Here is a 13,902-nt window from a genome sequence, read left to right as displayed (position 1 = left end):
GAGGAATCCAATTAGACCAAGCAATGGATCAAGATACTTTTCTTTCCTTTGTTAAAAAAGGAGATTTACCATCCCCTGACTATCTCGCTTTAGCTATAGAAAAAACTAAATATTGTTCCTGGGATTCCGCGGATTGCGCCACAACCTCCCGCAACATCGGATAACAAGATTCCCTCGTCTTATTCTCCTTACTCGTTCGGCTCAATCTTTCTCTTACATTATTTCATTGCAGAAATTGGCAAGATCTTCCATTACTCGGCATCACCCAAACTTTTCTTTACAATAGACCACAGATTAAGGTCATTTCCAAAAACTTCAAACAGTTTTTCCCTAGCAAGATCCCAGCTGTTACACTCCTCCAGAGTGTGGTTCGCCGTACCTTCATCCAAACCACCATGAAAGCATATTGGAGACTCAAATTTGTTGATCCTACACAAAAAGTAGTTACAGCAGCCGTGTCCGGTTGCTATCTGCATGACTCTGAAAGTAAAGGCATATCCGTTCTCCCTGGCAATCCAGTTCTCAACCATAGGTGTTATTGCTTCGTAAACTCTAGGATGATCCAGAGAAAGCTTCTCTAGTTTGTTCTTCCACACATTTACGGATATCTCTCTCGAAAGAGAGAGCATCTCAACGGTCTAATGGCTGGCCCCCCCGCTTCCTGTCGCCGCCTCGTGTGCTGCATCGGGTACTGTGGCTGCCGCGACTTCTTCGTGTGTGGTGTCTGGGCCCCGTCCGTGGCGGGTGCCCAATGTTAGGCCTCGTGCGTCCCCGGCGGCCTCTGGCAGCGCGTTCCGGACCGCCTGTAAAACTGTCACCCAACCTTTATCTGCACGTAGGATTTAACGCACATCTGCCGCTGCGGTTGATGATTCTCTCCGGCTTTGTTAACTGCCAGTCCCTTTTCCCCCACTTCAGCGACTTCCTGGATTACTTCTCGCGTAATCAGTACGACAATAGTGCTATGTCGAAGACGTAGCTTAAGCCTCCTGCTTTGGACAATCTAGTTCGCTTTCCTGGTTTCTCGCTCTTGCGCGTTGACAAGGTGGGGAGAAAGGAAGGGGGGATTAGTGTTTACGTACGCGACGGACTCTCGGCGGGCGTGCTGGCATCCTCGCCCGCGCAGTACTGCGGCCAGCCCGAATACATGTTGGTGCGCATTTCCGCTGCGGGACAGCGGCCATTCTTGTTAGCGATCATCTATCAGCCGCCAAAGCTGGGCTATATCGTCAACTTTCGGCAGGATTTTGAAAGATTTCTCCTATTCTTCCCACCCGCGATCGTGATTGGTGACTTCAACATAGACTTAGATGCTGACTCCCTGCATGACTTCTGCGAAAGCAATCACCTCTTCATTATTCCATACGCCGCCACTCATCATACTGCTCCATCGCACATACGGATAGACCATTACTTTGTGAGCAATCGGTCTTTTGTGTTGTCGCACTTTCAATGTGCCCTCTCCTTTCTGTCACAACCTGATCGCAATCACCCTGGATTGCAACTTTAATAGACTCCCGCCTCGTGTTATTTCGGTTCGCAATCTCTCAAAACTGAATTCTGAGACGTTACTTGGCTTCCTAAACGCTCTTGACTGGGCCTCTTTCTATCGGTCTAATGAGCTGGACGATATGACCGCCACTTTTACCAGTTTTCTTAACACTGCTCTCGACACCCTTGCTCCGCTTTACTCTATCCGCACTGGAAGACCTCCAGCCCCCTGGATTGATCAGAGCATTCGGCTCTTGATGCGTGCCAGAGACTCTGCCAGAAAAACATACCGCCGGTATCCCTCTCCCGTCAATCTCGCCAGGTTCCGTTCTTTGCGTAATAGAGTGAGCGCTCTCCTGGACGCCGCCAGAAACACTTTTCTCGGCTGGCACTTGGACGCCGCAGCTTCTCCTACACGGTTACAGTCTGAGCTGCGGTCGCTCGGCCTGGCCAAGACGCGGTCTTCCGCCCTGCCTCCCAACCTCTCCCTTGATCAGCTTAATTTCTTCTTCTCTTCATTCTGCCTCCCTCCTCTCCCTTCTCTTACCCCTTGCCTTTCCCCTCCCTCGTCGGTCCCTACCCTTTTTCTCTCTAGTTCTCTTCCCTGTTCATTTGCCGCCTTAACTGATCCATCTTCCGTTTACTTCCTACACATCACTCCTGACACCCTCCTGAGGGCGCTCTCCCGGTGCTCTTCCAATGCCGCCGGACCTGACCTTAGTCGGCATTTCATCCTCGACTCTCTCCCCATTACCTTCCACCCTATCCTTGAACCTAAATCTTTCATTCAATTCCTCCACTTTCCCCTCTTCGTGGAAGCGCTCTCACGTCATTCCTCTTCCCGAAATCCCAGCTCTTTCTTCCCTCTCCAACTATCGGTCTATTTCCCTTCTATGTTTTCTTTCCAAGGTCCTGGAGCGCATTGTCTTTGATCAGCTGTTTTTCCAGCTTTTCTATCTCCATCCCCTTCAGTCCGGCTTCCATCGCGGCTGTAGCACTCAAACTGCCTTGCTTAAACTGGCGGATGATGTTAAGCAGGCGGTCGACCCTAGAAGAGTAACTCTTCTCATCTTGTTTGACTTTTCTAACGCCTTCGACTCTCTTAGTCATGATCTACTCCTGCGTAAACTCTCGCATTTCTGTATCTCTCCACCGGTCACCTGCTGGTTTAAATCTTATCTCACCGGCAGAAGTCAGCGCGTTTGTGGACACGACGGTTTCTCCTCTTGGTCCTTTATCCGGGTCGGCGTTTCTCAGGGCTCTGTTCTTGGTCCCCTACTCTTTGCTCTCTACATCAATGACTTGAGATCCGTTACCCGCCACAGTCGACATATCCTTTACGCCGACGATCTGCAAATCTATGTCAATTTCCCTCCTGCAGACCTCAAGCACAAGCTCGTTAAGATCAGAGAAGACATATCTGCGATTGAGCGGTGGGCGCGCTTTAACTGTCTCACGCTAAATGCCAAGAAAACCGTGGCCATTCTCTTGAGCAGCGCTCGTTATGTTAACATCCGTGCGAATAACAAGATAGTTCTTGAACTTAATGATACTCCTATCAAAGTCACTGACCAAATGGTCAATCTTGGCCTGACCTTCACCAGCTCGCTTAGCTGGAACAAACATGTTAAGTCCGTATCCCAGCTCGTAAACGGGGTCCTCTGGCGTCTTAAATATTATAGACACTGTCTCTTGCGCGTTCGTCTTGTGTCCTCGCTGATCTTCCCCTTTTTCGATTACTGCGCTGCCGTTCTGACCTCACTAGGCAGCTTCGTCTCAAACTCAGGCGATTGCTAAACGCTTGCGTACAATTCATCTTTGACCTTCGCTAGAACGATCATGTCTCCCTCTATTATTCCCAGCTTGGCTGGCTGCAGGCGGACGATAAACAATCTTACCTATTCGGCTGCTTTATCTATTTTATCATCCGTAGTGACACCTCGTCTTACTTGGCCTCCAAGCTCTCCCCTGCTCTAGACTCAGAGCTACCTCTAGAGCTTCCCCACTGGACCTGGCCATTCCTTCATGTCGATCCTCCACTTATCAACGGTCCTTCGCTATGGCTGCGCTCACATTCTGGAACTCACTCCCCGTCTCTATTCGTAACGCCGAGACCATCCACACTTTCAGACGCGGTCTCCTCCTCTTCCTGCGGCAGCGGGATGCTTCTTTGTCCCTGGCCTAGCGGGGCGCGCATATTTTCTTTCCTTTATTATTCTGCATTTAGCGCCATCTGTATCTTATTATTAGTACCTTTTATTTTCTCTTACATTTTTATCTTGCATTAATTCTATTTACTCACGTTATACTCACACTCTGTAATTTGCATTATCTGAGTTTCTTTTTTTTTTTGCATTACCTTTATTTTTATTCTTACTCTGATATTGCGTCTCTAATTGCTTACTTGCGTTATTGTTATGTTTATTTTATTTTCTACTCACGTTTGCAATTTGTCTGTTTCTTATTTTATTTTTTTTTTTGTTGTCTCTGTTTAATTTAGTTTCTATCTTGTTACTTGTCTATTTTGTTCTTAGTTTATAAAAGCTTTTTTCTTTTTTTTCTGCTATACACATGTGTCCTTAGAGGGCTTGCCCTAGGGCTAATAAAACGCACATTCATTCATTCATTTATTTTCTCTCCCCCCCCCCTCTCTCTTTAAGTACAGTTGTGACGTGTTTTTGTGCTGCTCCGCATTTTGTCTGCTGTTCGCTGCCCCTTGGAGCCGTTTTCTCCCAAAGCTGTTAAGGGCTTTACTGCTTAACGCTGCGTCGAAGAAGCAATGGCCTCTGTCGACCCTTCGAGTTAATTTGCCTAATTTTTTTCGATTAAACCTTGTGGAAGTCGCTAGTAATTTTGTCAGTCATCGTCTGCGGTGCATGCGTCGTGCGCTTAAGCGGAGCAAGCGTTCCTAAATCTCGGCTGCCGTTGCCTTAGAGCTGATTTTGTGAAAAGCGGGCGGTCCTAAACTCCGGTCGCTGCTTTACGACTGTTCGCGCGGAGTGAGCGTTCCAAAATCTTGGCGGCTGCCACCCCGTGACTGATTTGGTGTGGACTCTAACTTTCTCGGTCTATCAACTCTCGACCCTGGTTCTCTCGAAACTGGTTCGACCCGTTTTGTCCTCTGAGTAGTGTAACGTTGCCGATTTTCTCTCGCGCGGACTAGCTCGTCGGAGCGGTGCGATTGAAAGGGCTCGCGCGGGAAGCGGAGGAAAGAGTCGGACGTGCGTAAATAATGAGTCGGCGGTATGTGCGTGTGCTAGAGTTTTACACGTGCTTTTTATTTTACGACGTTCGAATGGGTACAGATGCTTGTTGCGCGCGGACGGACAAAATACAGGAATTTAGAACTGCGCGCGGACGGACAAAATACAAGAATTTAGAACGGCGCGCGGACGGACAGATTTCGGTGAACGCGGCTATTTACAGTTTTCAGTATGTACAGATGCTTCGCGAGGTGTCGCCAGGCGACGGGATGCGAGCGATGCTCGGATGCGGGCGCGGCTTTCCCGCGGTGTCGTGACGCGCGTAGGGCGGAGCTTCGCGATGTGATGTGGCAACGCGCGAATCGGTAGGGCGACCGCGGCCGCGTGCGGGCCGATGATGATGGCGGCTGGGATGCCACGAAACGCGCCGAGTACCTCGGCCGAAACCCCGTGTCGGCGATTCCGCTTGGTTGCGTTTCGTGGCGGAGCGGAATGTAACCGCGGCTCTGGAGCTGATCGGGGGTCCTCCCCTCGCCAAGGACCTTGACGAGAGTTGGACGCTCGGGCTCGAGAGAATGCGGCGGATGAGGAGCGGTGCGGAAATCTGCGGAGTAGCTTCGCCGTGGCCAAGCAACCTTCGACCACTTCTATTCCCGGGATTGTCAGGCGCAGCGGATCAGCGGGTGATGCTGGCTGACGGGAAACAGGTGCCTTTTTCGGAGCACGCGGCCCTATATATATCCGGCGACTCCGTTTGCCTCCGTCATTTTCGGCGCTTGACGGCGGGGTCGCCGAAGTGGGGCGAACGCGCGCTCCCTCGCATGCGCGTACGCGCCGACTTGACGCGCGCGATGGACCGACACGATCTTAGCGCGCGAAGTTTCTGTTAACTTTTATATTTGGGTGCCCGAGGCACCCCCGGTTATAGCCCGGCGGCTCTCTTTCTCTGGCTGTCGGTGGCCGGGGACGATGCATTGTATTTTCGGGGGTGTGTATCGTTACAGTAGAAATGACGCACGCTTGTGGCATCTGCAAAAAATTCATCTCCGTGGGCGACTCTCTGCAGTGTGACAGAATAAGTAAGCATCACTTTCATGAGGAATGCATTGTCGCTCTTCAGGGATCAATGGGTGGATCTAGAGGGACCCCCCATTGCACGCTATGTAAAGGGAGTGCCCTATTGGCGCGAGCAGCCTTGTCGGCGTCCTTGCCGCGGAATTCGTGTCCCCCGATAGACATTAGTAAATCAGTGATGGATCTGGAGTCCGTTGGAAATATGATGTTAAATCTTTTTGGAAAAATGTCCACCATAGAAGGGCAGCTTCGGGACCTCTCCACGATTAAAACACAGGATCTCTCCTCAATAGTCTCTCAATTGGCGGCTCTCGAAACCAAGCTAACGGTCCGAAGCGCTCACCTCTTCGCTGACGAACTTAAAGGGACAGCATGCCGCCCTTGACAAATGGATTGCAGCCCTGGAGACTGGTACGAGAGCGGGGACTGCCAGCGCTGAGCTCGGGTTTCTCTTCAAGGCCTTGGAGCATGAGAAACGTAGCTCAGAGCTTATTCTTTTGGCATAAAAGAGAGTCCTTTAAAAAATCTGAAGAACATAATCGTAAGAATTGCGCACGCCCTTGGCGTCAAGATTGGGTTCAAGCAAATAGTTTCGTGTTTCCATATCCCGGTAAAAGGGGATCGCCCTTGGCTCCTGATAGCTAAATTCACCTCAATTGAGATTCGTAATCGCCTGCTGGGAAAAAAACCTGCGCAAAAGGCGCTGAACGGATCTTCGGTACCGAGCCTGCAAGCGGGCTCTATAGTTATAAATGAAAAACTCCCGTCTTCCACTCGTAAAGTTTGGGAAGGTACCGATAACGTACAGTACTATTGCACACAAGCCACTCACAACTACTCATAGCGCTTGAACAGAAGAATATCACTAGGCACCAGCCGCTGTGATTGGCTGTGTGCAATAGTACTGTGCGCTATCGGTACCTTCCCGTAAAGTTTCTGCTGCGGCAAGAGGGGCGGTTCAGATCATCTGAGTCGGGCCTTGATGCGCGGCGGTCGTGTCTTTGTAAGAAGACATCTGGACATCTCACCCGTTAGACAGTGGGATAATGAGCACCTCTCTGCCTTGACAGCTCCTTCCCCTCCTCCGGCGGCTTCTCTTCCGGCTGTCTCGCAGGTTCAGCGGGCTAGGTCGATGCGGGTTGCGACGTCTGGGGTTTCGCCAATCTCCGACTTTTCAATCATGGTCGGCGATCGTATCGCTGGAAGCAATATGCCTGGCGTGGTCTCGTTGAGGGACCGCTCAAGGGGCAAAAGGGCGATCCCCAAAGTAAATACCAAGCGTCACAAATGAGGTCGGGCCCCCGCCTGTGCCTCTGGCTCATTGCGCGTGAGACACGTCAACTGCCAGTCCCTCCTCCCTCATTTTTCTGAATTTGCAAACTTCTTTAGCCGAGGATTTTTCGATATTATTGCCCTGTCTGAGACATGACTGAAACCCCACATTCCTGACATAATGGTTCAGCTACCGAGCCACAGATTGATCAAAGTAGACAAGGGAGAATAGAGGGGGGAGGGGTGGAGTTGGTGTATTCGTGTGTGACAGTATTAGTGCCATCGTCCTGACCGCGTCGCCAGCGGTATACTATGGCCAACCGGACTTTTTAATACTAAAAATTTCCCCAACTAGAAACCGAATTTTTCTTTTTACTACAATCTACCGCCCTCCCAAGCTGGGACATCTCTCTGTTTTTAAGGCGGAGTTTAAAAGGTTGCACCCCTCTTTCACCGCTGTAATAATCGGTGACTTTAATACTGATCTTAATCGCTCAACACATGACTCTGAATTCTTACTCGATTTTAGTTCTTTTAATCATCTCCATATCGTGCAATACACCGATACCTATCATACGTCGTCCTCTCACTCCAGGATTGATCACTGTTTGGTTAGCAATGCAGGAATCATTAAATCTTGGGACCAACGGGCAGTGCCATTCCTCTCAAACCACGATCTGATTGAAGTCACGCTTGACCTCTAAGTCAACAAAAGTCAACCTCGCCTCACTGAGATTCGAGACCTGTCACGCTTTGATCTGAATGGTTTTCATAATTCTTTTTTATCTCATGACTGGCAAGCAATCGATCGCACTGAGGATCTGGATCAAAAGGAACAATTCTACTTCTTTTTAAATTCATCAATTAAGTCGTATTTTTTGTATAAGATCTTTGTCGCAAACAAGCCTCCCGCTCCCTGGCTCAACCAACCTATCAGAGCCTTATTGCTTCAGAGGAACGCTGCAAAGAGAGCCTATCTGCGGCGCCCTTCACCCCGTTGGGAGCTATTTCGGGCACTCAGAAATGAAGCTAAGCTCAAAATCGAGAATGCCAGGAATCGGTATTTGCAGGGCAAATTAGGTTCTTGTGTCTCTCCCGTAAGGCTCTGGTCTGAACTTCTCCACTTGGCCAAACTTAAATCCTCAGATCAACATTTGGATGTTTCACTTGACGACCTTAACTCCTTTTTTATCTCAGTGCTTCCCTCTCCCTATCCAGCTCCCTAGTCCCTCCCGCTGCCTCTCTCTTTCCACGCCTCTTCCTTTCCCTCTCTCCTCTCAGACCCTATGGACGTGTCTTCTGGCCCTGAGATGTTCTACCTTCCGTACATTTTACCGAATACTCTGTTAAGGGTCATTAAATCTCGTTCCTCTAATTCAACTAACCCAGATGATATAACTCGTCGCCTATTAAACTTCTGCCTTCCTATCGTCCTTGACATATTCAACGCCTCATTCAGCTTATCTATTTTTCCCTCATCCTAGCAATTCTATGTCCTCCCCCTTCTTAAAAATAATAATTCCTTTTTTCCTCCAGACTATCGTCCCATTTCCCAATTTTGTTGCTTGGCAAAGCTGCTGGAGCAAATTGCCTACGATAGCCTATCTAATCATCTATCTAGGTACAACCTTCTTGATCTTTATCAAACGGGTTTTTGTAGGGGTCACAATACGCAAACAACCCTCCTTAAGCTGGTATATTTGGCTTGGAATTGATAAAAAAATGGTCACACTTTTGATCATGTTCGACCTCTCGAAGGCGTTCGATTCCGTTTCACATACAATCTTACTTCAAAAAATGCGCAATTTTCACGTATCGCATTCGGCCCTGGCCTGGTTTAGGTCTTATCTGACGGGGAGGGGAGGTTTAAGAGAGTAGGAGGGCCAAATCGGTCCCTCTTTTAATGGTTGCCAATTTGTGCGGAAGTGCCCCAAAAATCGGTTCTGGGTCCACTAATGTTCTCCATCTTTATAGACGACCTAAGGTACTCGACCAGGCACTGTAACCATTTACTCTACGCTGATGACCTGCATATATACATCTAATTTTCTCCTCATAATATTGCAAGATCTGTTAAGTTCGGAGAACATCGCTGCTATACAGCGCTGGAAACTGCCTAAAATTTAATGCCAAATTTAAGACCAAAGCCATGCCTTTGAGCAGTGCAAGGTATGTAAACACTGTCCAGACCTCAGATATTGCTCTATTTCTTGGCAATGAACGAATTAAGTTCACGGACTCAGTTCAAAATCTCGGGCTAAATCTCTCCAATAGTCTCAATTGGGCGGAGCAAATCCGTGGTACCTCAAACCGGGTTAATGGGGTCCTCTGACGCCTTAAGTACCATAAAAACTATCTGCCTAGGTCACTGAGAGCACGGCTAGTAACATCGCTAGCTTTTTCTTATTTTGATTACCGCGGTACTGACCGATCTGACGGGGCAGCAAAGGAAGCTAAGGCGCTTAATGAATGCCTGCGTCTTGTTCATATTCGATCTTAGATAAGATAAACACGTTTCCCCTTTTTACAAACAGCTTGGTTGACTTACCGCTGATGATCAAAAAGAGTATCTCACATGCAGTCAGATCTATTCCATAATTCACTCCAACTCTCCCGCGTTCCTGGCTTGTAAGTTTCAACCCTCTTACAGATCCCAGTCCCACCTCCGTTCCTCTTCCTCTCTCTTGGATCTTGCTATTCCGTCCAGTCGTACCTCCACATTCTAACGCTTTTTCTCATGTACCGGCTGCATGTGATGGAACTCTCTTCCAGCACATGTAAAGGAAGAAACTGAGTTGAAAGCATTCAAACAACTTTTCTTCGATCATCTACGGCTGAGAGGGGTTGACCTGCTTCCATAACTAAGGGGGAGGTGAATTCAAGCTTGATCTTTGCCTCAATTTTGTAACTTTTCACTTCATCATCTTCTTCTTTTTCGGACCTCTATTGCCAAAATGATTTCCTTACATCATACTTGATCTCTCCTCTTTCATCATTTTATTCTAACCAATTATCACTCGTAATAATTAAGATCATATCTGTTCGGAACTTATCGTCTCACTTGGAATTTTGTAAATATATAATAGGGAGCACCGAGTCACACTGTAACAAAACGCCTCTCCACCTCGCGCGCACTGCCACTCCGCTCCGTCCACCCGAACAATACACCAATTGTCCCTATGGACCCGATTGTGCTGTTGTCCTGCCGACCGCCGCCCGTCTTGCGACGAGCATCGGCCAGCAGGACCGAATTGTCTCCCGCGGACAAGGCAAGAACCCTGACCCAACGGGCCCTCTCCTCCGGTGTCAACTCACTGAGGGAGGCATAAACCTCCCCTTTACTTTCTGAGGAGAAAGAGTACCCCCCCCCCGAATATTTCCCTCCCTCCCAGTCGGAATCCTCGTCCTCGGACAGCTCTCCTTCGAGCTGCTCGAGGGCAAGAAACCGGTCAATTGCGTCGCGAGCCTCGGGCCCGAGGCGCTCCCGCATATGCAAGAGCGTCCTCCTGCGCGATTCCCGCGATGCCCCAAGACAATTACGAACGTCAACCTCCACAGTATCTCGTTTGCCGGCGGAGCCTGTGGGCACCCCGCACGACAGTCCGTTGAGTGATGACGACGAGGGGGCACCCGGGACACTAGTCCCCGCTCGCCGGCCCTGGGATATCCGACCCCCCCCCCTGCGCGGTAAGTTACCGTTGCCTTTATCCATGCAGTTCATAAATGGGGTATTGTTTTACGAGGGAAACCCCACTCTCGCCCCGAGGGGTACTACATGCCGGTGTCCGGGGACCACCGACCCGAGACGGACCTAATGGACGGCACAACATCACACGCGCCGACCAGGGAAGTACATAAACAAAACCTAAGTGCACGCGATTAAGCGCACACCCGGAATGACCCACAATCGACGCGCGCCAGACAATGGACTGTGGCGGGCAACTGGGACCCCCAATCCCAACAGGCACCCAAGACGGTCCCCCGATCAATGACCTCGGCAAGAACTAACACCCCCACGGCAATGCCCCCGCGCTAACGAGAAACATCCCAGAGAAGAGATGCCAGCCGCAATGGTATACGGGTTGCTCCTAGGCCCGAAGACCCGGTGTCGATGTACCCGGACTAGCCGGAGCCATCGACAACCCGCGGGTCAACACGCGGGATTTAGTCACCGACCAGAAGACCGCCCCAGGATTCGGCAAGGAGAAGGCGACCCGACCCCCTGCCGCCGACGAACACCGTACACTAAACAAAGCATACACCACTGTGGCGTCTGAAGCGCAAAACGCGGCATCTCAGAAGCCATCACCTTGATTTTTTATAGAGATTGACTCCTCGCGACCCGGGCGGTGAAGCCAAGGTCCCCGGTCCATCCAGCACGTAATTTCAGCACGTGATGGATTACGGTGTGTCAGGTCGGGTGCCAGGGTCGCTGAAATCCCTGAATCCGCTGCCTATGAGAGATCACAGACCCCCTAGTGAGCTTCTATTTTGTTACTAATCTATTTTGTTTTTAGTTTGTAACAGCTTTCTTTTTCTTTTTGTTCTGCTGTACACCTGTGTTCTTAGAAAGCTTGCCCTAGGGCTAATAAAACATATTCATTCATTTATTCATTCATTCTCTCTCTCACTCTTTCTCTCTCTCTCTCTGTCCCCCCTGGCCTCGTATGGCTTTTTTTATCTCTAGCCGTCAGATGTATACCGTCTTCCAGCGCCGCGTTAACACGTTGATATACCCTGGCATGCTCTTCCGCTAGTATGTCAAACGGAATCTGGCCAGCCAAAATTGCCGCTGCCTTGTGCGATATAGTACGGTACGCCGAAATCACCCTCAGCGACATTGTTCTTTGAATTCTTTTAAGTTCTTTACATATACAGGGTGAGTCATTTTAATCTATGCACCCGAATATCTTCCAAATAACGGTATCTACAAAAAAATGGTTTAGATAAAAGTTGACCAGGACAGAGGGGGTCATTCAATTGCGGCGGGTCCCGATAGCGCACATCCCGATAGCACACAAACCATTCACAATGGCAGATGCCTAGAGATTTTCCGTAGGTTGGGTTAGATAAGTCAAGATGATTGGTTGGTGAGCTATCGGGATGTGCGCTATCGGAACCCTCCCATTCAATTGTACCATTGGTTTTGACCTTGAGGTCAATTTTGAAGGTTATTTCAAGGTCACGATGGTTTTCTTAAATGGGACACTCTATTTTTGACGATGGTTTTTTTAAATGGGACACTCTATTTTTGACTGCGGATTTCGAAAGAGCAGAAAATTTTACATCAAACTTGTGTTATGAAAAAATTGTTTTTGCGACCTTGGAAAGGTCAAAAATGAAGGTGAAATGCCTGAAAAACGATCTGGTGTACTTTTTCTGAAATGACGTGGTTTTCTGGGTAACACAAATGTGCATAATGCTTAAACATCACTACTTGCAACTTTCGGCCGGATTCTTCGACGCATGCCTATTGCTCCCCTCCCACCGCTCGCGCCTTAGCAACGGCGCCGCCGGACGGCGTAACGCACGGTCCTGAGACGATGTATCGCGCTCCTTAGTTAACATACAAAAAAATTGAGTAAACGACGTTTGCGTAAAGTCACCTTTCACCCGGTCCCCTCAAATTAGGCATCAGACAAATCAAAGCAGTAGTCACCCTCTCCGCCTTCGAAATAACGCCAGTCAGATATTACTTAAAATTCCACTCGCTATCGATGATAATACCTAAATATTTCATACTAGAACCAATTCTAATCGGAGTACTATTTACTGATATCCATACTTCATTATTCACCAATCGGAAGCTACGCCTATCTAACAAGATAGCCTCTGACTTAAATGGGGATACACTGAGCCCAAGTGCCAAATTTCACCATATATCATGGCCACTGCAACAGTGGCTCCAGCTACTGTACTCTCTACAGTACTATCAGAGACAATCACCAAAGCGTCATCAGCGTACCACATAGCTGTGCAATCCTCAGAAAGCTGTAAATCCAGTACTGAATTATAGGCAACGTCCCAAAGTAGGGGGCCCAAGACAGAACCCTGTGGCACTCCGCAAGTCATAACTCTTCTTACAACTCTATCGTCCTCGTCCACGTATAATAACTTTCTGTCACTCAGATAACTGTGAATTACCACTCGTAGATTGGCGAGAACATTTTTCTCCATCAGCGCTCTTTTAATCATTCTCCAGGATAGTGAATTGAATGTATAACTAATATCAAGCTCTACCGCAATGACCACACCCTCGTCTTTGATTCCCTCTTAAATTAAACTCATGTCTTGTTCCAGCGTCCTAACGGTCAATCTACCCTGTTTAAACCCAAACTGCAAAGGAGATATCCCTTCCACTTCATCGAGATAAGCAGTCAGACGGTTAGCTACAATTCTCTAACAAATTTTCCCGATTTCCGAGAGCAGGCAGATTGGCCTATAAGAAAAGAGTTCTCCCTAAAATTTTCTCCTCTTCCTAATAAGCACCAAACAAATCATCTTCCATTCAGGTGGAAAACAATCCTCTTCCAGATATTTATCGAATGCACATTTCATGTGCAATGCAAGTGGCATTGCGCAGTTTTTTATGATTTTATCAGCAATGCCGTCTGGTTCTAATGCCTATTTGTTGCCAATATTCTTAATGGCTTTCCACATATTTTCTTCAGAGATCGCATAGTCCTCCAGCTTGAATTGTGTAACTAATTCATCAAAATCTAAAATTATGTCACCTCTCTTCATAGGACGCGTAATTCTTATTCCTTTTTTTTGAATATAGCTCTCAGCTGATTAGCCAGTGTGTCCGTTTTCTTATTCATCCCTTCCCCTGAGATCTCTACAATAATACTTTCCGTGGCCG

General features: G+C 48.5%; 1 protein-coding gene across 1 annotated transcript; it reads right to left on the bottom strand.

Moving 5' to 3' along the window:
- Positions 1–251: 251 nt before the first annotated feature.
- LOC105194958 lies at positions 252–629 on the bottom strand. Its single transcript, XM_011160100.1, has one exon. The coding sequence runs from the start codon at positions 627–629 to the stop codon at positions 252–254; it is 378 nt and encodes a 125-aa protein (XP_011158402.1).
- Between the last annotated feature and the right edge of the window lie 13,273 nt (positions 630–13,902).

Source organism: Solenopsis invicta, chromosome 1 (assembly GCF_016802725.1).
Source record: "Solenopsis invicta isolate M01_SB chromosome 1, UNIL_Sinv_3.0, whole genome shotgun sequence".
NCBI classification, from domain to species: domain Eukaryota; kingdom Metazoa; phylum Arthropoda; class Insecta; order Hymenoptera; family Formicidae; genus Solenopsis; species Solenopsis invicta.
The sequence above is the reverse complement of the archived record's forward strand: the minus strand, read 5'-3'. Positions and strand labels throughout refer to the sequence as shown.

Coding starts and splice junctions, on each gene's coding strand:
- LOC105194958 (XM_011160100.1), bottom strand. CDS start 629: ATGCTCTCTCTTTCGAGAGAGATATCCGTAAATGTGTGGAAGAACAAA.